This window comes from Aulonocara sp. 'chitande type north' Nkhata Bay, linkage group LG14 (genome assembly GCF_057382095.1).
Source record: "Aulonocara sp. 'chitande type north' Nkhata Bay isolate Kocher_YH1m ecotype deep benthic linkage group LG14, A_spYH_male_GT1.1, whole genome shotgun sequence".
In the NCBI taxonomy this organism is placed as follows: domain Eukaryota; kingdom Metazoa; phylum Chordata; class Actinopteri; order Cichliformes; family Cichlidae; genus Aulonocara; species Aulonocara sp. 'chitande type north' Nkhata Bay.
The window spans coordinates 20,813,823-20,834,778 of record NC_141357.1 but is presented as its reverse complement, the minus strand read 5'-3'; the positions used below and the strand labels follow the sequence as shown (position 1 = coordinate 20,834,778).

The window sequence follows — 20,956 nt, the reverse complement described above, 5'->3', positions numbered from 1 at the left end:
TCCCACTTCTACCTGCACTTTCAACTGGACCACGGCCAATCAGAGAGGTCCCGCCCCTGACTATCTCTGATTGGTTTAGTCCACGATAGGGGCATAATGTGTGTCTGTTGTTGACCACAGGGAAGGTTGCAGATTTTTTTATTTTTTTTTGCTACCCGAACAGTTGGTCGCACAGGTGCAACCGAATATTTTTTTTTAGTCGCACCACTGAAAAATTTGGTCGCATAGCCCTGGTGGTCCTCTGCTGCTGTAGCCCATCTGCATCAGGGTTTGAGATACTGTGCTCCCAGAGATGCTTTTCTAGATATCTTGATTGTAACCAATGGTTATTTGTTACTGTTACCTTCAGCTTCAGATTGAAGCTGTCTGGTCATTCTCTTCCAACATGAACGAGGCATTTTTACGCTGAGTACTCACTGGATATGTTCTCTTTTTTAGACCGTTCTCTGTAAACCCTCGAGATTTCTATGTGGGAAAATCCCAGCAGATCAGCAGCTTGGCACCAACAATCTCATCACATTCAAAGTCACTTAAAGCAGCTTTCTTTCACATTCAGACACTAAGTTTGAACATCAAGAGATAACCAGCTGCTGTGATGTGATTGGATGATTCAATATTTGTACAGTTGAGCAGGTGTACCTAACAAAGTGGCCACTGAGTGCATTTGGATGTTTTTATGAGCTGAAAATGTTAAGACTTTATCAACTTTCTCAGTTACTTAAATGTCTTTCATTTCATACTATACACTCAAAACTTCTTAAACACACACGTCACTACACTTCACATGAGAATACAACATTTACATTTACAACATTTACAAAACACTTTAAAATACTGCCCATGAAAGATAAATAAGATAAAAAGTTTGTTTTTGACCTCTTTTTTTATGTGTACTGTAGTGCCTTAATACATTATACAACAGAGTTGTAGCTCATGTATTCCTTATGATATGAGAAAGTGTGCGGCATCTTTAAACATGTTTTAGTTCCTTAAAATAAACAACTCCTTTATGGTGGTAAAGATGTTAAACATGTGCGACACTTTTCTGTTTCAACACCCCTGAATGTTTACGTCATTTCGTATTTAACACTGTCAGCCTGTCGGCAGCTGCTCGTCATGCATCCACTTCAGTACCTGAATGTTGCTGTTTAAATCCCCTATAATGCAGTCGTTTTATTATGCTGTTGTAAAATTCCATGTCAAATATTAAACACGGGTTATTATGTCATTAAGTATTTCTATTTCCACTTCTGTAAATGTTGTTGTTCACATGGTAATTATGACATCAGCATAAAGAAGCTCAAACTCTGAGTTGATAGTGTTACAGAGAAACATACTTGTTTTCTACAAAAATACATTTTATGTCTAAATATGAAATATGGAGACACGTCACTGGCCACGATCTGTGAGATTATCTACAAGATTCCCCATTAGTTAGTAAAATTATGTCTTTATAAAGCCGAAATTCAAAAATAACATTTCTGTTAAGCCTTCAGATCAGTCACTTGCCTCTTCATTTGCTTGTTTTAGAGCACTGCTTCACGGAGGATCCCAGTTTGTCAGCCAGCAGAAATGGGTTGAGGTGGCAATACTGAGAAGATAAAACTATGTTAATATCATAACTTAAGCACGCTGAAGCGTTAACTCTTTCCCATATCAAAACACCAATTAACGACCTGTACCTTTAATAATGAGTTCTGACATCTCAGTCAATATCACTAAAAACGTGATTTGACGACCGCTCAGCTCAGAAAAGAGCTTCAAGAGTTTTTCTTAGTTCGCTCTCAAGGGGTAAAAAGTTAAAATTTAAAAGCATTTTAGCCACAGTGAACTTGTGGTGTTGGATACCTCTGGCGTTGTCTCCGACTTGGACTCCTGTTTATCCAACATCTGGATTTTAAAGTCGGAGGAGAAACGGGAACTCTGGAGGACTGCTGCCATCTCTCCGTTTACCTGCACTGCTACGTCTTTCTGTGTAAGAGGAAAAGAGTTTAATTGGATATACATGTCGTTTTTCTGAAATTAAAAACCATAACACTTCCAGACTAATTATCACCTGTGTTTTTAGAATAAAAGCAGGTTAATAAATGTCTCTGCGTACATGCTGATAAGAGAAAGGGTGCCTTTTATACCTTGAAGCAGTGGGAGGAATCAAAGTCCAGCTGATCTGGGAATTCTGCCAACGTCCCTTTATAGGTCACAGTAGCGTTTGACATCGCTGGACTTCTGGGCAGCTTAAAGAGCCTGTAAGTGCCTGAAGCATAACTGATGTCGCCTACAAAATGAAGAGCTTGCTCAGTTGTGAAATCAGAGTGAATGCTGTCTGAAAATGTGCCTCTTTGTTACCTGCTTTTGCTTTGAGCTCACTGTTGTAGACCACAATGTGGCTCGCTGAGATGAGGTGTGGAGAGCTGAAACCCATGCTGCGGGCCAATGAGATTAGATCGGGCCAAAACAGAGAGCCGCCCATCCCCTCACCTAAGTCAGAGGAGACGGGGACTGAAGAGTTATCGGTGACGGCAGAGATGGTTGGCTTTGAATTAACTGGATTTAGAAGTAGTGTTTGTTTTACCCCACAGGACTGCGTCTTGCTTCATGTGATCAGGGATGATCTTACTGGCAAACATATCACTGAAGTAAAGCTCACCTCCCTCCTGTATGAAATAAGTGAGTGCACCTTGTATTCCTATATTTCTTTGTGTGTGTGTGACAACATGTTAACATTTATTTGTGTTAATGATGATTCGTCAGGGTAACCTTCAAGACGTTGTAGGCTTGCTGCAGCACCGCTCTTTTATCAGCACATAGACAGATCACACAGTTAGATCTGAAGAGATTACAAAGAGGGGAAAAAACTTTAACAACCAAATTAAAGCTCCTTTTTTTCACCTGACACCCAACACAACTACATCATTTAAACCTACATCACTACATCCATGGAGTCACTCTGAATGCCAGCTTCGTTGAGGTTCTCCATGTAGCCCTGGACAAATGTGACGTTGGGCTCCTTATAGCCAAACTTATCTTGATGATACTGAACATACTGACGAGCTGCTGTGATCTAAAAGAACATGAATTAACTACATCAGGAAGGGGCAGACATCAAAGTGCCATCTGTGCAGAAACCTGTAATTACCAGCTCCTGTGTCATGTCGATCCCAGTCACGTGTCCATTCGGCCCAACCAGTTTACTAAAAGCATAGCAGTCTCTGCCGGAGCCACTGCCGAGATCCAGGACTCTGCAGCCCTCGAGCTTTGCTGGAAATGGAAGACCACAGCCGAAGAACCTGAAGAGAGCCAATAACACCAGTCATTACAGGAAAACCTGTTGTCTCTAATCAGGCAGTACAGAATGATCCCATAAGTGGGAATCTCAAAAATCTGATTGTCTGGGTCTATTCCATGTCAGCTGACCAAATGCTTCCAGCCTGAGCAAAAGTGAAAAGATCAGGATAAGTGGAAGAAAATCTATGGAAAGATGTGGTGTCTGGTAGTAAGATGTCTAAAGTTTGTGATTGTGATGGTGTTTGGCCTTGCTTTTCTTAAATGAAGTTTGGAAAAATTCATATTTGTGTTTTTTTCACTGCTGATATCTGGTAAGAATAAAAACACCTTTAATTGCTTATGATTCCAAAGCGAGATTTCACCTTTTGGTCACCTCAGGGTGAACCTCACTCAGAGCTTCGGTAACACTTCTGGGCGCTGGTCTGCAGGACGATCCGCAGGAGGCGGCACCTGTCTGCAGATCACCCGAGGACTCCAGCCGCTTGCCGTAGTATTTCTGCACAGCCACATTAACAGCTGTCCTCATGCACGTTTATTAAGACAACGTACAGCAAAGTTGACACCGCAAACCTTTCTTTTGCAGAATACATAAAATAACCTGAAAAGAAACTTATTAAAATCAAAAGAAATTCCACTGGTTATAAATTAATGGCGCCCGAGCAACTATTCTGCAATGCTCGAATAACTGTGGACAAAATAAAAAAAATGTCCATAAACTGTGAATGAACAGAAAGCTGAGCAGTGTCTGGGCGACACTCAGGACTAGAGTACCTTCACATTTTCCCGCACGTCCTCACTGGTCGCCATTTCTTCCGAGAAGCTGTCAAAATTACAAAAACTAAATTCAAATGGTGTGAAAGACGACAGTGGGGTCACGTCTGGCCGTTCTTCCGGTGTGGTCTTTTCACAATAAAGGCATCATTGTTTGTCTGTCGTGACCGGCTTTTTTTTGGCGGGGGGTGGCGGCAAAGCAATCTACATTTGTCTTGATGCATTCTCAATCATCCAGGAAAGTAAATCTCCAAAAGTTGATTCTGTTCACGTGGACGTAGCGTTTTGTGGGAGAAACGTTTCGTCACTCATTCAAGTGACTTCTTCAGTCTCCAGACTGTCCTCGGGTGAGACTGAAGAAGTCACTTGGATGAGTGAGGAAACGTTTCTCCCACAAAACGCTACGTCCAGGTGAACAGAATCAACTTTTGGAGATTTACATTTGTGTTTGTAGTCCCTAGAGAGGAGTACAAAGGACGAAAGAGAAATGACGAAAGAAATAAACGACTTCAGGTCAGAAATAAAACAAGAAGCAAATAACTAATGAAATATTTGGAATGTGATTAAATAATACAACAAATCAGCAAATCATGCTTTTGTTTAAGCAACAAACTTTACAGGATCGCACTCCAACACTGCAGGGGGCAGTAGTGCGCCGGAAACGGGATCATACGGGTATTCGCAAAAATTGCGCTTGTTTAACTTCTACGCATATTTACTGACGTAAAGCAGATTCTTTACCGGGGGTTGAGAAATATCGGACGTAACCGCCGTCTGTGAATACTACTGAAGCTCGTTCATCGTGTGTCCGCCGTCGTGCGTCTATGCAGTTTTGTGTTAGCGCACATCAACCCAACACTGAGGCGGAAAACACGGAGAATAAGAAAGAAATGTTGTGCTAGCTGACTGTGTGCGGGTTAAGGCTTTATCCAACGATAAGAAACACTGGGAGTGAAGTAAGCGAGGTACGTGTTGTTGAATGCATTCTGTTATTGCTTAGTTTTACCTCTCACCCAATCGTTAGCCACCGTGCTAGCTTTAGCAGTTGGCGAAGTTGCCGCTTCCTCCACGCTTGGCCTAATTAATAACAGGTGCTGCGGCGTGAAGTACAATGTGTTACATGTAACATAATGTAGCCATTTATGAATGATATCCCGAGTTTACGCTGTTTCTGGACGAGCTAACAACAGTTAAACGCGGGCAAAGTTCGCCTTGCTGTTGCAGTTTTGTGCCATCCGGGAGGCCATGTTAGGCTAACCTAGCTAGCTCATCAACTGTGAGCACGAAGATGTTGAAGCTACACAGATGAGTTAATGTGAAATAAATGCATTTTCTACCGAATTAAGAAGCTAGTTTTTTATTTTTGAAAGGCGTTTATGTCAAAGGCCATTCTATTTTCTAGACTTTGCAAGGCATTAAGCACACGCGTTCACTTTGTGGCTTCTGTTATTTAATCTGTGGGTTGCAGGAGCCAGACAAGGAATTCATGTGCCAGTGTAATATGTTTCTGATCAGTTTTTTGTTTCAGTTAAATTAAATGTAATTTGGGTTTTTTGACATGTAACGCCTCTCTCCTCAGGGTTTAGATTATATACAGTTATAATCAAAAACCTCACTTATTTTAATACCTTGGTTTTTGTCTTTGTTTTGGATAGTGAGGCACCATGGCAGCTGCCTTTCCTTACAGAGGGGTCCCTGCAGCGATGCCACCCGGTGTGCCACCAGGGGTACCAACTGCTGTACCGCCTGGTGTGCCCCCTCCTGCACCTGTCCCAGACTACATGTCTGAGGAGAAATTACAAGAGAAGGGTATGTTGTTTGTATCCACTAAAGCGGGACTTCCATGTTTTGAGCTTTTAGCAAAGATGTTGTCACAAATGGACAAGATTAACTTTGCGATTATTAAATGTCTTTCAACTCTACAGCAAGAAAATGGCAGCAGTTACAGGCAAAGCGCTACTCAGAAAAGAGAAAGTTTGGCTTTGTGGATGCTCAGAAGGAAGATATGCCACCTGAACATGTCCGCAAGATCATCAGGGACCATGGAGACATGACCAATAGAAAGTTTCGCCATGACAAGAGGGTCTACCTTGGGTAAAGATGACTCCTTTATCCCTTTTTAAAAGTCTTAACAAAAGTCGGTGTTTTTTTTACTTCTTGATAACATCTTCATATGCTTGTTCTGTGTCTGTTTGTTGAACAGTGCCCTCAAGTACATGCCCCATGCAGTGCTGAAGCTGTTGGAAAACATGCCGATGCCTTGGGAACAGATTCGAGATGTGCCCGTGCTTTATCACATCACTGGAGCCATTTCATTTGTCAATGAAATCCCTTGGGTCATTGAGCCAGTCTACATTTCACAGTGGGGGTAAGGGAGAGTTTCTATTGCTGAAAACTTTCAAGCCAACTGTGATCATTTCCATTCAATAAAATGTAAATTTGTCTCTTTCCCGATTTTAATCCCAGCACCATGTGGATCATGATGCGTCGTGAGAAAAGAGATCGTCGGCACTTCAAAAGAATGCGCTTTCCACCCTTTGATGATGAGGAGCCGCCACTGGACTACGCTGACAATATTCTTGATGTGGAACCCTTGGAGGCCATTCAGATGGAGCTTGATCCAGAGGAAGATGCTTCAGTTGTGGACTGGTTCTATGAACATCAGCCCCTCAAGGACACAGCCAAGTAAGCAGCCATGGCTCTCTTCACAGACAGGTTTACATATTCAACTGATAAGTTGCTTAAAACATTAATTGATGATTTATCTTTGTCTTGCTCAGGTTTGTGAATGGGACCACCTATCGTCGTTGGCAGTTCACACTGCCTATGATGTCCACACTGTACCGTCTGGCCAATCAGCTTCTGACAGATCTGGTTGATAGAAACTACTTTTACCTCTTTGACCTGAAGGCTTTCTTCACGTCCAAGGCTTTAAACATGGCCATCCCTGGAGGACCAAAGTTTGAGCCGTTGGTCAGAGACATCAACCTCCAGTATGTTCTTTTGCCCTTTTATAAAATGAATATTCTAAAGACTTATTGTTATTAATGTTAATAAAGTGCAGAATTTAAATGTTTCTTGTAATTGTTTGATATTGCTGTTTGATTCCAAACATAATGTGAAAATAGAAGCTGGCGTTTTTGTGTCCTAACTGGTTCCTCTGTATCCTCTGTAGGGATGAAGACTGGAACGAGTTCAACGACATCAACAAAATCATCATCCGACAGCCCATCAGGACAGAGTACAAAATCGGCTTCCCCTACCTGTACAACAATTTGCCCCACCACGTCCACCTCACCTGGTGAGAACTTGAAATACCGGCTGACTGAAAAATCCTTTTTCATTCAAGACAGGAGAGACATTCATCGCTTATAAACGTCATAGATTTGTTTTATTTTTCATAATGGCTATATAAAAGCAACATTTGTGACGTTTTTGTTTTTTTTTCCTAGGTACCACACACCAAATGTGGTTTTTATCAAAACAGAAGACCCCGATCTTCCTGCATTTTACTTTGACCCACTGATCAACCCCATTTCACACAGACATTCTGTTAAGGTAAGTGTTGCACATTATCTACTTGTCTCCCTTTGGTGAATAACACCCCGCATCAAAGTCCTCTTACAAAGGCGCACTTGCATTGGACTGCTTGCCTGTGCGTAAGAACTGGAGGAATAGTAAAATGAATGGTGACTTGTTATTATTGGCTGCAGCTGCAGATCACCTTTCACCATTCAGATAACTCTTCTAGTTATTTTATAGTCTGTTGAATTCCAGCCCTTCTGCCCTTAAAAGTGATTCATTGTTTTTCCTGTGACCTCTCAGAGTCAGGAGCCTCTGCCAGATGATGATGAGGAGTTTGAGCTTGCTGAGTTTGTGGAACCCTTCCTCAAAGAAACCCCACTCTACACAGACAACACAGCCAATGGCATTGCTCTCCTGTGGGCGCCGAGACCCTTCAACCTCAGATCTGGCCGAACAAGACGTGCCATCGATATCCCCCTGATCAAGAACTGGTGAGCAAACTGTGAAGCTGTTAGGACAGGAGTAAATCTGAAGTACTTTACTGTTTGAAGAGATGTTGGCTGTGTGGAAGATTTTGTTTTGCATTAGGGTTAAAATAAAATAAAAAAAGTCTGATAAGTATTAAACATATGTTGCTAAAATATTTTATAGGTACCGCGAGCATTGCCCTGCTGGACAGCCAGTGAAAGTACGTGTGTCATACCAGAAACTGCTGAAGTACTACGTGCTCAATGCTCTCAAACACAGACCACCCAAGGCCCAGAAGAAGAGGTGTGCATCCTTGGATTTATTTTGATATCCTGCTTTCACGCATTTTTAATTAAACCTTTATTTATTTTGCTCATTATCCAAGTTCATCTGTAAAAGTTATCCCTCTGTTGTCTTGTAGATACCTATTCCGCTCCTTTAAGGCCACAAAGTTCTTCCAGTCCACAAAGCTGGATTGGGTGGAGGTTGGCCTGCAGGTTTGCAGACAGGGCTACAACATGCTCAATCTGCTGATCCATCGTAAGAACCTCAACTACCTGCATCTGGACTACAACTTCAACCTGAAGCCTGTCAAGACACTGACCACAAAGGTACAATCTGCAGAGCAGGATCTAACTTCACATTTTGTTTTTGTTACGTCTCTGACTGTATTCTAGTATGAAGTGCACTTCGTTTGACCATTGCTGACCTATGACTGTTTTTTGCCTCCTTCAGGAGAGAAAGAAGTCGCGATTCGGCAATGCCTTTCATCTGTGCAGAGAGGTTCTCCGTCTAAGCAAGCTGGTGGTTGACAGCCACGTGCAGTACAGACTGGGAAATGTTGATGCCTTCCAGGTTAGTTGTGAAGTGGAAATTGGCCAAGCTTTGCTTTCATAGGGTAGCGGTAAAAGCGCTCTTTAATGAAAAGCAGTATAAAATGCAAGGATGTATCTTTTGTATTGATAAAGGATTTTGGGAAATCTTTTTCATGTTCATAAGATTTTATTTGAATTTTTTTTTTCAGTAGTTATTTTTATGTATTGATTTGCACATGTGACCAAAGGTGTGTTTCTGTGTTGCAGTTGGCTGACGGACTGCAGTACATCTTCGCTCATGTGGGTCAGCTCACAGGCATGTACCGGTACAAGTACAAGCTGATGAGACAAATCCGGATGTGCAAAGACCTGAAGCATCTCATCTACTACCGTTTCAATACCGTGAGTAATTGCCCCATGTTAACAATTTGCACACTTAAGGTGAAGCTGTTTTCTGTATAAATATTTTTCCACAATCACATTTAAGTTTTAATCTTGTCTGTGTTTTCAGGGTCCTGTGGGCAAGGGTCCAGGTTGTGGCTTCTGGGCCCCTGGTTGGAGGGTGTGGCTGTTCTTCATGAGGGGCATCACCCCCCTGTTGGAGCGGTGGCTCGGAAATCTGCTGGCCAGACAGTTTGAAGGTCTGAACATACATATTTTACTTGTGTGATTCTCTGACACAGTCAGTTATTCTCTGAGGGAAACCGTAGCAGTTTCAGCAGCAGCGGCGGTTTTGCTTTGATTTCCTCTGCAGGACGTCACTCGAAGGGTGTTGCAAAGACTGTGACCAAACAGCGTGTGGAGTCTCACTTTGACCTGGAGTTGCGTGCGGCTGTGATGCATGACATCTTGGACATGATGCCTGAGGGGATCAAACAGAACAAGGCCAGAACCATCCTGCAGCACCTCAGCGAGTCCTGGAGGTGCTGGAAAGCAAACATCCCATGGAAGGTCAGGTCTCCTCAGGAATCTTTTTGACATTTGAGTGTCTTGTTACGTTTGAATGGATGGCCTGTGGTTTGAAAAATAAGGATTTGTGAAATTCTTGATAACATGAATAAAATATCAGGTAATTGGATAATAAAGGGAACAGTATTGAAAGCACTGATTAGATATTGGAACAACTTCACAAAGATACTACAAACATTGTTAAAAATTAGAATTTAAGTGAGAAGAAAATATCTAATGTTATCTTTTTCTTTCACTTTAGGTACCTGGATTGCCTACTCCTATTGAGAACATGATTCTGCGATACGTGAAGGCCAAAGCTGACTGGTGGACCAACACAGCCCACTACAACCGTGAGCGAATCCGTCGCGGAGCCACTGTGGATAAGACGGTGTGCAAGAAAAACCTGGGCAGACTGACCCGTCTGTACCTGAAAGCTGAACAGGAGAGACAGCACAACTACCTGAAGGTAATACTCTAAGAAGAAATCTTAAAAAAAGAACTCTAGTAAAGTCCCTGCATTGTCAACGCATTTAAGGTGAAATGATGATTGTTGTCCTCCTACAAAGGCGCACTTGCATTGGACTGCCTGCCTGTGCGTAAGAACTGGAGGAATATTAAAGTGAATAGTGGTTCTTTGATTGCTGGTTGCGTTTGCCACTGGCCCTTTACTATTCAGACACTTTTCTGATTATTACATGATGTTATAATATACGAAAACAGGTCTCATTGTATCTCTGTATCAAAGGTAAAAATGGCTGCATCCTTTAGTTTTCTGCCATATAATTGAAAGTGTGTGTATTCTGTTTACAGGATGGTCCCTACATCACTGCAGAAGAGGCCGTGGCCATTTACACCACCACCGTGCACTGGCTGGAGAGTCGGCGCTTCTCACCAATCCCGTTCCCCCCACTGTCTTACAAACATGACACCAAGCTGCTCATCCTGGCGCTGGAGAGGCTCAAGGAAGCATACAGGTAAGCAAGCTGAGAACATTGCCTTTAACTTTAGCGATGCATATTTTCTCACATCAGGCAGCAGAATTGCCAGAGTATGTTTTGCTTATTATTAATTTGTTTCCATGTCCACTCTAAATCCTTCCAGCGTGAAGTCTCGTCTGAACCAGAGTCAGAGGGAGGAGCTCGGGCTCATAGAGCAGGCCTACGACAACCCTCACGAGGCTCTTTCCAGGATCAAGCGTCACCTGCTAACACAGAGAGCCTTCAAAGAGGTCAGGGAGAAGATGTGTGGATACTTTCTAAGAGTTTCATTTAGTTAACAGGGATGTTTCTGGCTTTATACAGTAGACAAGAACACTAGAAGAAAATGTATTGCTCTAATTTATTTTTTGTTTCACTGGTCAGTTTACAAACATAAGTAACATAAATGTGAGGCAGTATTTCCTAGCTTCTGTGTAGATACATAGTTACTGGGATGTCGTTTTGGGAAACCACCAGAAGAATTGATTTCTGTTACAGCCTTGAGTTTCTCTGTTGTAAAAGTCTTTCTTCTCATCACATCCGTTTGTTAGTTTCTAAGTGACTACTTCTTTTGCAGGTGGGTATCGAGTTCATGGACTTGTACAGCCACCTGGTGCCAGTGTATGATGTGGAGCCCCTGGAGAAGATAACTGATGCCTACCTGGACCAGTACCTGTGGTATGAAGCAGACAAGAGACGCCTGTTCCCACCCTGGATCAAACCTGCTGATACAGAACCACCACCGCTGCTGGTCTACAAGTGGTGCCAAGGTAAGACTCGAATATAGCTGATTGTGTTGTGTAGTATCTCAGAAAGGATCCAGAATACAATATAATCTCAGTTTGAATAACATTGTGGGCAAATGTGATGACATTTTCAGCTTTATTTAAATACTCCTTTATTCTATTCAGGCATCAACAACTTGCAGGACGTGTGGGAGACTGGAGAAGGAGAGTGCAACGTGATGCTCGAGTCCCGCTATGAGAAGATGTACGAGAAGATTGATCTGACATTGCTCAACAGGCTGCTGCGTCTTATCGTTGACCACAACATTGCTGATTACATGACAGCCAAGAACAACGTGGTCATCAACTACAAGGTAAGGGTGCTTATTTCTTTTCATATAGGAGTTTTAAAGATAACTGATTAGATTTATTTATTTTTTGAGTGTTTCTCTACATCTTTATTCCTCTCACATAGGACATGAACCACACCAACTCTTACGGCATCATCAGGGGTCTCCAGTTTGCCTCGTTCATCGTGCAGTACTACGGTCTGGTGATGGACCTTCTGGTTCTCGGCCTGCACCGTGCCAGTGAGATGGCTGGTCCCCCTCAGATGCCCAACGACTTCCTCAGTTTTCAAGACACTGCCACGGAGAGCGCTCACCCAATCCGACTGTACTGCCGCTACATCGACCGCATCCACATCTTCTTCAGGTAGGATTGCACTAAGTGATAAGATGACATTTTCTCACTTGTTTGTTTGTTTTTACACATTTAAGTGATGTCACTGTTTTTGTGGCTCTAGATTCTCTGCTGATGAGGCCAGGGACCTGATTCAGAGGTATCTGACAGAGCACCCGGACCCCAACAACGAGAACATTGTGGGTTACAACAATAAGAAGTGCTGGCCTCGTGATGCCCGGATGAGGCTGATGAAGCATGATGTGAATCTGTGAGTTTTTCTTTCAACCTTTCACTCTTAAGCTTGTAGATTATTGTTATGTAGATCTAATCTTTGTTGAATATTGCACATAACGAAAATTAGACTTTATGAAAAATGGCTTGAACTTGCCAAATAATCTTCCCAGTGGACGCGCAGTGTTCTGGGACATCAAGAATCGCCTGCCCAGGTCTGTGACCACAGTCCAGTGGGAGAACAGCTTTGTGTCCGTGTACAGCAAAGACAACCCCAACCTGCTCTTCAACATGTGTGGGTTTGAGTGCCGCATCCTTCCCAAGTGTCGCACCAGCTATGAGGAGTTCACTCACAAGGATGGTGTCTGGAACCTGCAGAATGAGGTGAAATTTATAATGCTAACAAACCTGCTGCTATAGTGTCTGGAAAACAAATTAAAGAGACTAAAGAGACTTTCCCTTTTTTGATTAAATGGGCTTGAAGTTCACATTTGTATTTATTTGTTCAGGTGACCAAAGAGAGGACAGCACAGTGTTTCCTGCGGGTGGATGATGAGTCAATGCAGCGTTTTCACAACAGAGTGCGTCAGATCCTGATGGCCTCTGGATCCACCACATTCACCAAGGTTAACAGAGATCTTGCTTTTTATAAACTAGAGTATTATTGTTACATTCATTGATCCTTTTATAGCTGCATTTAGATCAAGGAAAACTTACTACTTTCTCTATTTTTAATCTTCAGATTGTGAATAAGTGGAACACAGCTCTGATTGGTCTGATGACCTACTTCCGTGAGGCTGTGGTAAATACACAGGAGCTACTGGACCTGCTGGTGAAGTGTGAGAACAAGATTCAGACACGTATTAAGATTGGTCTCAACTCCAAAATGCCTAGCCGCTTCCCTCCCGTGGTCTTCTACACTCCCAAAGAGTTGGGTGGTCTCGGCATGTTGTCCATGGGCCACGTGCTTATCCCGCAGTCAGACCTGAGGTAGGTCTCCTTGCAGATCTGTGTGAACTTCTAGTCTGTAAATTCATTCAGCTGTGGTGTCTTGACCAATCACACACTCATTTGTCTCACTCTTTAACAGGTGGTCCAAGCAGACAGATGTGGGCATCACCCACTTCAGGTCTGGAATGAGCCACGAAGAAGACCAGCTGATCCCTAACTTGTATCGTTACATTCAGCCGTGGGAGAGCGAGTTTATCGACTCTCAGAGGGTCTGGGCTGAGTATGCGCTCAAGAGACAGGAGGCCATTGCCCAGAACAGGTAGAGCAGATTACTCTCTTATCTGATTTGGACTCACTGCAGCTAGTTTAGACACCATAATAACCGGTGTTTCATCTTTATTCCAGGCGTCTAACTCTGGAGGATTTGGAGGACTCCTGGGACAGAGGAATCCCCAGGATCAACACTCTTTTCCAGAAGGACAGACACACACTGGCCTATGACAAAGGCTGGAGAGTCAGAACTGACTTTAAACAGTACCAGGTATGATGGAGACAGCGATGTGCAAAGAGCAGAAGTGTTAAGATTCTACATAAAAACATGAAGTGCCTTTTAATAATTCAGGCATTCTAAGTAAACTCAAGCAGATTAAAAATAGTTGGGACTCTTGGTCTCAGTTGCACTCTGCAGCAGTTGTGTTGACTTTAATGGTTTACCGATCAACAAGACTGTTTACAGTTTTATTTGTAATGCACGTGTCTGTATGCTATTACATGATGTTTATCATTTAGCTATTTCCAGCTATTAATTGTATTTTCTTCCTTGGTTGGTTGCAGGTGCTGAAGCAGAATCCGTTCTGGTGGACACACCAGAGACACGATGGCAAACTGTGGAACCTGAACAACTACCGCACAGACATGATCCAGGCGCTCGGTGGCGTGGAGGGCATTCTGGAGCACACACTCTTCAAAGGCACTTATTTCCCCACCTGGGAGGGTCTCTTCTGGTGAGAGCACTTTAAATGTTTACAGGAATTAATTATATTGCAAGCATCACACAATAGACTTTACACTTGGATCACTTTGTGTGCTTTTCTCGATACACTTGGCGAGTGTATAACTGCCAGGAAACTAATTTGTCATAAATTTAATTAATTGCCTTTAAAAACAGATTCTCTCTCTGTGCGTTTTAGGGAAAAGGCCAGTGGCTTTGAGGAGTCCATGAAATGGAAGAAGCTGACTAATGCCCAGAGATCTGGTCTCAACCAAATCCCCAACCGTCGTTTCACTCTTTGGTGGTCACCCACCATCAACAGAGCCAATGTAAGTACAACCAGGAACCAGAGAGGAAAAGAAACATCTTACAGAACATATCGTTAGCTTCATAGCATAATTGCCTAAGTCATTTGACTAAGTCAATGACTTAGGCACTTATGCTATGAAGCTAACGATATGAGTCTTTGTTGTGTAGGAAAACTAAAGATTGTCTGTAGTGGCTTAGTTTGTATGTTTTTATTTCTAGGTGTATGTGGGTTTCCAAGTGCAGCTTGACCTGACAGGAATCTTCATGCACGGCAAGATCCCAACGCTGAAGATCTCCCTCATTCAGATCTTCAGGGCTCACTTGTGGCAGAAGATCCATGAGAGCATTGTCATGGATCTCTGTCAGGTAGGTTCTGTTCATTTACCAAACTTTTTCCTCAGCACAGGAATTATTGTGCAAGTCAGAACGTAAATTTGTATGTTTTTTTCTGATTCTGGTTTTCAGGTGTTTGACCAGGAGTTGGATGCTCTGGAAATTGAGACTGTGCAGAAGGAGACCATCCACCCCAGGAAGTCCTACAAGATGAACTCATCTTGTGCTGACATACTTCTCTTTGCATCATACAAGTGGAACGTCTCCCGGCCTTCTCTGCTTGCTGACTCAAAGTATGACTTTTAGCATGATTTTAAGTTTTTTAGGGGATGAAACATTAGTTTATAATAGAATAATGAGGTCCAAAACAGAAAAGTGAAAATCTTGTTTAAATTGAAATGTTCACTTCCTCCTGCAGGGACGTGATGGACAGCACCACCACACAGAAGTACTGGATTGACATTCAGCTCCGATGGGGTGACTATGACTCCCATGACATCGAGCGCTACGCCAGGGCCAAGTTCCTCGACTACACCACAGACAACATGAGCATCTACCCCTCTCCCACTGGGGTGCTCATTGCTATTGATCTGGCCTACAACCTCCACAGGTTAGTATTGTCTAAGGGCCAGGTTTTGAGCACTGTCTTGTTTGAAGATAGGAAACAAGATTCTTATCTTCAATCTTTAAGCATCTACTTAAACCCAGCATTTTATGTGTTCTTGTTTTGTAGTGCGTATGGTAACTGGTTCCCTGGAGGCAAGCCTTTGATCCAGCAGGCCATGGCTAAGATCATGAAGGCCAACCCTGCCCTGTATGTGCTCAGGGAACGCATCCGCAAAGGTCTGCAGCTGTACTCCTCTGAGCCCACTGAGCCGTACCTGTCCTCACAGAACTACGGTGAACTGTTCTCCAACCAGATCATCTGGTTTGTGGATGACACGAATGTCTACAGAGTCACTATCCACAAGGTAAAAGGGTGTTTTTGTAATTCTAGGAAAGTAAAGTGTATTTTGCTTTTGAATAATAATAATAATAATAATAATAATAATATAAAAAAAATGCAAAAAATGTAGTCGCATGTATTCTCCACCTATTTCAACAGACCTTTGAGGGTAACTTGACCACGAAGCCCATCAATGGAGCCATTTTCATCTTCAACCCGAGGACCGGTCAGCTCTTCCTCAAAATCATTCACACCTCTGTGTGGGCTGGGCAGAAACGTCTGGGACAGGTACATCCCTTACACTCAGAAATACAGCATAGCTTGTGGCAGAGATATGAAATATAAGGCTTTAGTTAGTAAGTTAATTATTTTTTTTATTTTTTTTTATCAAAGGTGTTTAACTTGATTTTTTTTTTTATCTCTGTAGCTGGCCAAGTGGAAAACAGCTGAGGAAGTGGCTGCTCTGATTCGTTCCCTCCCAGTGGAGGAGCAGCCAAAACAGATCATTGTGACCAGGAAGGGCATGCTCGACCCTCTGGAGGTGAGACTCTTTATGCTAATAAAACTTTAGAAGATTAGCTCAGTGTAATATTTCAAAGGTGAAACCAGACTGCAGCACTTTTCCAGTTTGTGATGCATTGTTCTCCCTGTGCAGGTCCACTTGCTCGACTTCCCCAACATTGTGATCAAAGGCTCGGAGTTGCAGCTGCCCTTCCAGGCCTGTCTGAAAGTGGAGAAGTTTGGAGACCTGATCCTGAAGGCTACAGAACCACAGATGGTGCTGTTCAACCTTTATGATGACTGGCTGAAGACCATCTCGTCCTACACAGTGAGTTTCACACCAGGGTTGTAATTGTTTTACAATGATGGTGGTTTTTTGTTAAAGCCCCCTTGCTCTCTTCCCTGTGTAAGTAGTTTGTGTTTGGTTGTCTGCTCCGTAGGCCTTCTCTCGACTTATCCTGATCCTCAGAGCGCTCCACGTCAACAATGACCGTGCCAAGGTGATCCTTAAACCTGACAAAACAACTATCACCGAGCCCCATCACATTTGGCCCACGCTCACTGATGAGGAGTGGATCAAGGTGGAAGTGCAACTCAAAGATCTAATTTTGGCTGATTATGGCAAAAAGAACAAGTAAGTCTTCAGTTTGAGTTCCCAGGTTTTGCACAAACTAATTGCTGTATGTACCTCAAATAGCTGCTTGTTTTCTGTAACTTGGAGCTAAATATAACCAGTTTTGTGGTCAATACTTCCTGTGTCTCCTTTCAGTGTGAACGTAGCTTCACTGACCCAGTCTGAGATCCGTGACATCATCCTGGGAATGGAGATCTCAGCTCCGTCTCAACAGCGCCAGCAAATTGCTGAGATCGAGAAACAGACCAAAGAACAGTCGCAGCTTACCGCCACACAGACCCGCACGGTCAACAAGCATGGAGACGAGATCATCACCTCCACCACCTCCAACTACGAGACCCAGACGTTCTCATCCAAGACTGAATGGAGAGTCAGGTATGAATGCAGCTTCTGTGGGGTTCAGACTTTGTTTTAAGAGCTCACTCGTGATTGAGTAAAATATGAAGTAGGGCTGCACGATTAATCGCTAGAAAATCGCGATTCATACTTATGTGAGATCTCATTTCCAAATGACAACGATTTAAAAAAAAAAAAAAAAGACGACGACAACTGTACCGCATTTTGATCCGGGACGTACTCTGCATGAAAACAAGCGCTCACTCTTCCTGCTCAACAAATGACAAGGGCGGAGTCTTATACCACGTGATACAGAAGCTGTGCCATGTGATGCTAAAATTAGCAGGGAAAAAACAACGGAGAGCACGTCAGGGATGACGAGAAAGTGACAGGAGAAAATCCGTCCCGGTCAACCACCCATACATCAATAACGGGAACCTTATACAGCGCTTCCCTATACACGTCGAACTCCCGCAGGCACAAAGAAATTACGGAGGCTATTACTTATCACCTGACCAAAGATATGGCTCCCATCAACACTGTGCAAAACGAGGGATTTAGGAAAATGATCAACACCCTAGACAAATGCTACACAGTGCCGTCCCGCAACTATTTTTCTATTGTTGCACTACCTGCTCTATACACGCAGCGTCGAGCAACGGTGGAGACGGAATTTCAAGCAGTACAACATTTTGCGGCAACAACAAAACGTGAGACATTTGTTGTTTTTATGTTTATTTGTTTTTATGTTCAGTCTCAACTGTTACGAAGTTGATGTGCAGTTAATAAGTGCAATAAATATTACACTGGAAAAGAAAATCGTGAGAGAATCGTGATCTCAATTCTAAGCCAAAAAATCGTGATTCTCATTTTATGCAAAATCGTGCAGCCCTAATAGGAAGACCAGTGTGTGAATGTGAGAGTGAATGAATAGTGGTATTGTAAAGCGCTTTGGGTGCCTTGAAAAGCGCTGTATAAATCCAATCCATTATTATTATAAATCATGTTTGTTTGTTGTTGTTTTTTTCCCCCATGTCAGGGCCATATCTGCTGCGAACCTTCATCTCCGAACCAACCACATCTACGTCTCATCTGATGACATCAAGGAGACGGGTTACACCTACATCCTGCCCAAAAATGTCCTCAAGAAATTCATCTGCATCTCAGATCTGCGAGCACAGGTATGTATTCATCATATTACACATCACTTCATCAACTGAGCCCATTGTAACAACATGCTCAGGTATATATGCTGACCATATTATTTTGTTCCAGATTGCAGGCTACCTGTATGGCACCAGCCCACCTGACAACCCCCAGGTGAAGGAGATCCGTTGTATTGTCATGGTGCCCCAGTGGGGGACTCACCAGACTGTCCACCTGCCCAACCAGCTGCCTGGTCATGAATACCTGAAAGTAAGTTCCGGTTTATTCTTAGCAATTGATACATGATAGCGTTGCTGGCTGCTTTGTTCCAGCTTTAAAGCTTTATTTTTATTTTCCCTAAACAGGAAATGGAACCCCTTGGCTGGATTCACACGCAGCCCAATGAATCGCCGCAGCTGTCCCCACAGGATGTCACTACCCACGCCAAGATCATGGCTGATAACCCTTCATGGGATGGAGAAAAGACCATCATCATTACTTGCAGGTAGGCTTTATTACTTTGCTATGAAAAGAGTGTAGGAAGGTAAAATCTGTAGCAGTTTAAAAGAAACGAACTTGAATGGAGTTTAAAGTATTGCAAGTTCAATACGCAGTATAGTGATTCTATTGGAAATCCATTTATTTATATTATAATTTTATTAAAAAACTCTTTAATTACTAAAATAAATTTTAAAAATGCACCAGACTCTTTAAAAGAAATTGTAGTTATAACTGTATTTTCAGACATAGTTGACTTGTACTTAAGAGTGTCTTGTCTGTGCTTTTCAGCTTCACCCCAGGTTCATGCACGCTCACAGCCTACAAGCTGACACCCAGCGGGTACGAATGGGGTCGCCAGAACACGGACAAGGGCAACAACCCCAAAGGTTACCTACCGTCTCACTATGAAAGAGTGCAGATGCTGCTGTCTGATCGTTTCCTGGGCTTCTTCATGGTACCTGGCCAGTGCTCCTGGAACTACAACTTCATGGGTCAGTATTCAAAGCTCTTGTATTTATATTAGTATTGCTTGCTATATATCTGTTGCCAAATCTGCCCTGAGTGCAACGTTTTGTTTTCTTGTTTGTTTTTTTTTTTTGAATGATCAGTAGGATACATTGATGTTTCCACTGCCCCAGTGTCTGTTTCATTGATTTTAGTGTGCAGATTTGCTTCACAATTATTTAGATTCAGGGATGTGAAACTCATTTTGCACTTTAACCTTAAATTGGCTGGACATTTAGGCAAAATGTGAAGACATTTAGCTAAACGTTTAATCCCTGACATATTCTAATGTAAGATATACAACAGTATGCCTTCTTTTTCTACATGATAAATGTGTAAAATGACAAAATTAGTTCTGGTCGCTCGCCTTATGGCACCCCTGCTCTAGTTATTTATATATGCTAATAATAAACCTGTCAATTCCCTTTACCACAGGCGTGCGCCACGATCCAAACATGAAGTACGACCTCCAGCTGGCCAACCCGAAGGAGTTCTACCACGAAGTCCACCGGCCCTCGCACTTCTTAAACTTTGCCTCTCTGCAGGAGGGCGAGATCTACAATGCCGACCGCGAGGACATGTACGCCTGAGGGCAGACGCGCTGCACTTGACCTGTTTCGTTGAAAGCTCTGCCAGAATTATGTGGCGCTCAGATTTCAGAACCTGTAATATTGCTATTGAAAAAGATGTAACTGTGATGATGGAATTCTTGTTTTGTTTTTTAATGTAAAGGCTTTAGGATCCTTTTTGATATTTGATATTACTCTACCCTCCCCTCTATTACAGTAAGGCTACTTCAGTCTTTGTGGCATCTCACATGTGCATTTGTGTAGTTTTCAGTACACAGTAATTTGGTATAATATTTGATCAGACCTCTGTTTAGGAAGGGGAAATGACATGCTTACTGTTCACTCTTTTGAGAATTGAAACTGAAAGTTGTTCTTTCATGCCAGTAACGCCCCATTATTACTGTGTTGTATGTGTACTGTACATCCTGTCACACCATAGCTTGAGTTTAAATAAAGATCTCAATTTTTATGAACAGTGTGGTGTTAATGTCAGGTTTGGGGTTTTTTTTGGCCCCCAGAGGGGAAGTAAGGCTGGACAGGGACTTTCTGGCTCACTTCCCCTGTTTTGAGAGGTCAAATTGCTTTCTCTTGAACCACTCATATTGGTTGCGCTTGCCTAAGCATATTGGTATCCCCATAATAAGCCAGGACTTTACTTTCTGTTTTAGTCTTGGTTAATGAAGCTATATTTCCAGGTTTATGTGCAGTTCTGCCGTTATTTTATTTCCCTAGACAGTTCTAGGCCAGCATTTCTGACTGCAGATCTGCAGAGGAAATTAAGTTTACGCTTTGCTGCATGCATC

At 42.7% G+C, this 20,956-nt stretch overlaps 3 protein-coding genes and 1 long non-coding RNA gene across 15 annotated transcripts in view; 2 read left to right on the top strand and 2 right to left on the bottom strand.

Annotated features, from left to right (window-relative positions):
* aifm4 (apoptosis inducing factor mitochondria associated 4) overlaps positions 1–3,702 on the top strand; it is a 16,903-nt gene extending 13,201 nt beyond the window's left edge. For 3 of the 12 annotated variants that reach the window (XR_015124678.1, XR_015124677.1, XR_015124676.1), the window contains exons 20-21: positions 1–2,667; positions 2,752–3,702. The exon at positions 1–2,667 is cut by the window's left edge. The gene's annotated coding sequence lies outside the window, so the exon portion shown is untranslated. The other 9 variants (XR_015124675.1, XR_015124672.1, XR_015124674.1 and 6 more) reach the window with 6 other exon arrangements.
* LOC147314503 (arsenite methyltransferase) overlaps positions 1–4,204 on the bottom strand; it is a 5,221-nt gene extending 1,017 nt beyond the window's left edge. The window contains exons 1-10 of the mRNA XM_086261468.1: positions 4,057–4,204; positions 3,648–3,781; positions 3,137–3,287; positions 2,925–3,061; positions 2,758–2,827; positions 2,573–2,654; positions 2,347–2,478; positions 2,133–2,275; positions 1,849–1,971; positions 1–1,591 (exon numbers count right to left, since the gene is read on the bottom strand). The exon at positions 1–1,591 is cut by the window's left edge and continues 1,017 nt beyond it. Coding sequence (XP_086117594.1) covers positions 1,514–1,591; positions 1,849–1,971; positions 2,133–2,275; positions 2,347–2,478; positions 2,573–2,654; positions 2,758–2,827; positions 2,925–3,061; positions 3,137–3,287; positions 3,648–3,781; positions 4,057–4,092 — 1,086 coding nt within the window. The 5' untranslated portion in view covers positions 4,093–4,204 and the 3' untranslated portion in view covers positions 1–1,513. The remainder of the gene's footprint in view (positions 1,592–1,848; positions 1,972–2,132; positions 2,276–2,346; positions 2,479–2,572; positions 2,655–2,757; positions 2,828–2,924; positions 3,062–3,136; positions 3,288–3,647; positions 3,782–4,056) is intronic.
* A 612-nt stretch (positions 4,205–4,816) lies between these two features.
* prpf8 (pre-mRNA processing factor 8) lies at positions 4,817–20,622 on the top strand. Its single transcript, XM_086261457.1, has 43 exons — positions 4,817–5,021; positions 5,712–5,865; positions 5,982–6,150; positions 6,260–6,424; positions 6,523–6,741; positions 6,837–7,049; positions 7,232–7,357; positions 7,509–7,614; positions 7,882–8,072; positions 8,233–8,352; positions 8,471–8,660; positions 8,785–8,904; positions 9,132–9,266; positions 9,376–9,505; positions 9,619–9,815; positions 10,075–10,281; positions 10,626–10,789; positions 10,917–11,043; positions 11,370–11,562; positions 11,704–11,891; positions 11,993–12,231; positions 12,323–12,469; positions 12,606–12,816; positions 12,942–13,058; positions 13,175–13,422; positions 13,523–13,702; positions 13,789–13,924; positions 14,218–14,387; positions 14,574–14,703; positions 14,903–15,049; positions 15,149–15,309; positions 15,435–15,626; positions 15,750–15,987; positions 16,122–16,250; positions 16,390–16,503; positions 16,618–16,791; positions 16,904–17,097; positions 17,233–17,472; positions 18,473–18,614; positions 18,709–18,849; positions 18,945–19,084; positions 19,369–19,571; positions 20,020–20,622. Exons 2-43 carry the CDS (start codon positions 5,721–5,723, stop codon positions 20,172–20,174), a joined length of 7,053 nt encoding a protein of 2,350 aa, XP_086117583.1. The 5' UTR covers positions 4,817–5,021; positions 5,712–5,720; the 3' UTR covers positions 20,175–20,622.
* Positions 10,084–20,956, bottom strand: part of LOC147314501 (uncharacterized) — an 11,868-nt gene continuing 995 nt past the window's right edge. Inside the window, exons 2-4 of the long non-coding RNA XR_015124671.1 lie at positions 19,476–19,557; positions 12,590–12,804; positions 10,084–12,242 (exon numbers count right to left, since the gene is read on the bottom strand). This is a non-coding gene — a long non-coding RNA (uncharacterized LOC147314501). The remainder of the gene's footprint in view (positions 12,243–12,589; positions 12,805–19,475; positions 19,558–20,956) is intronic.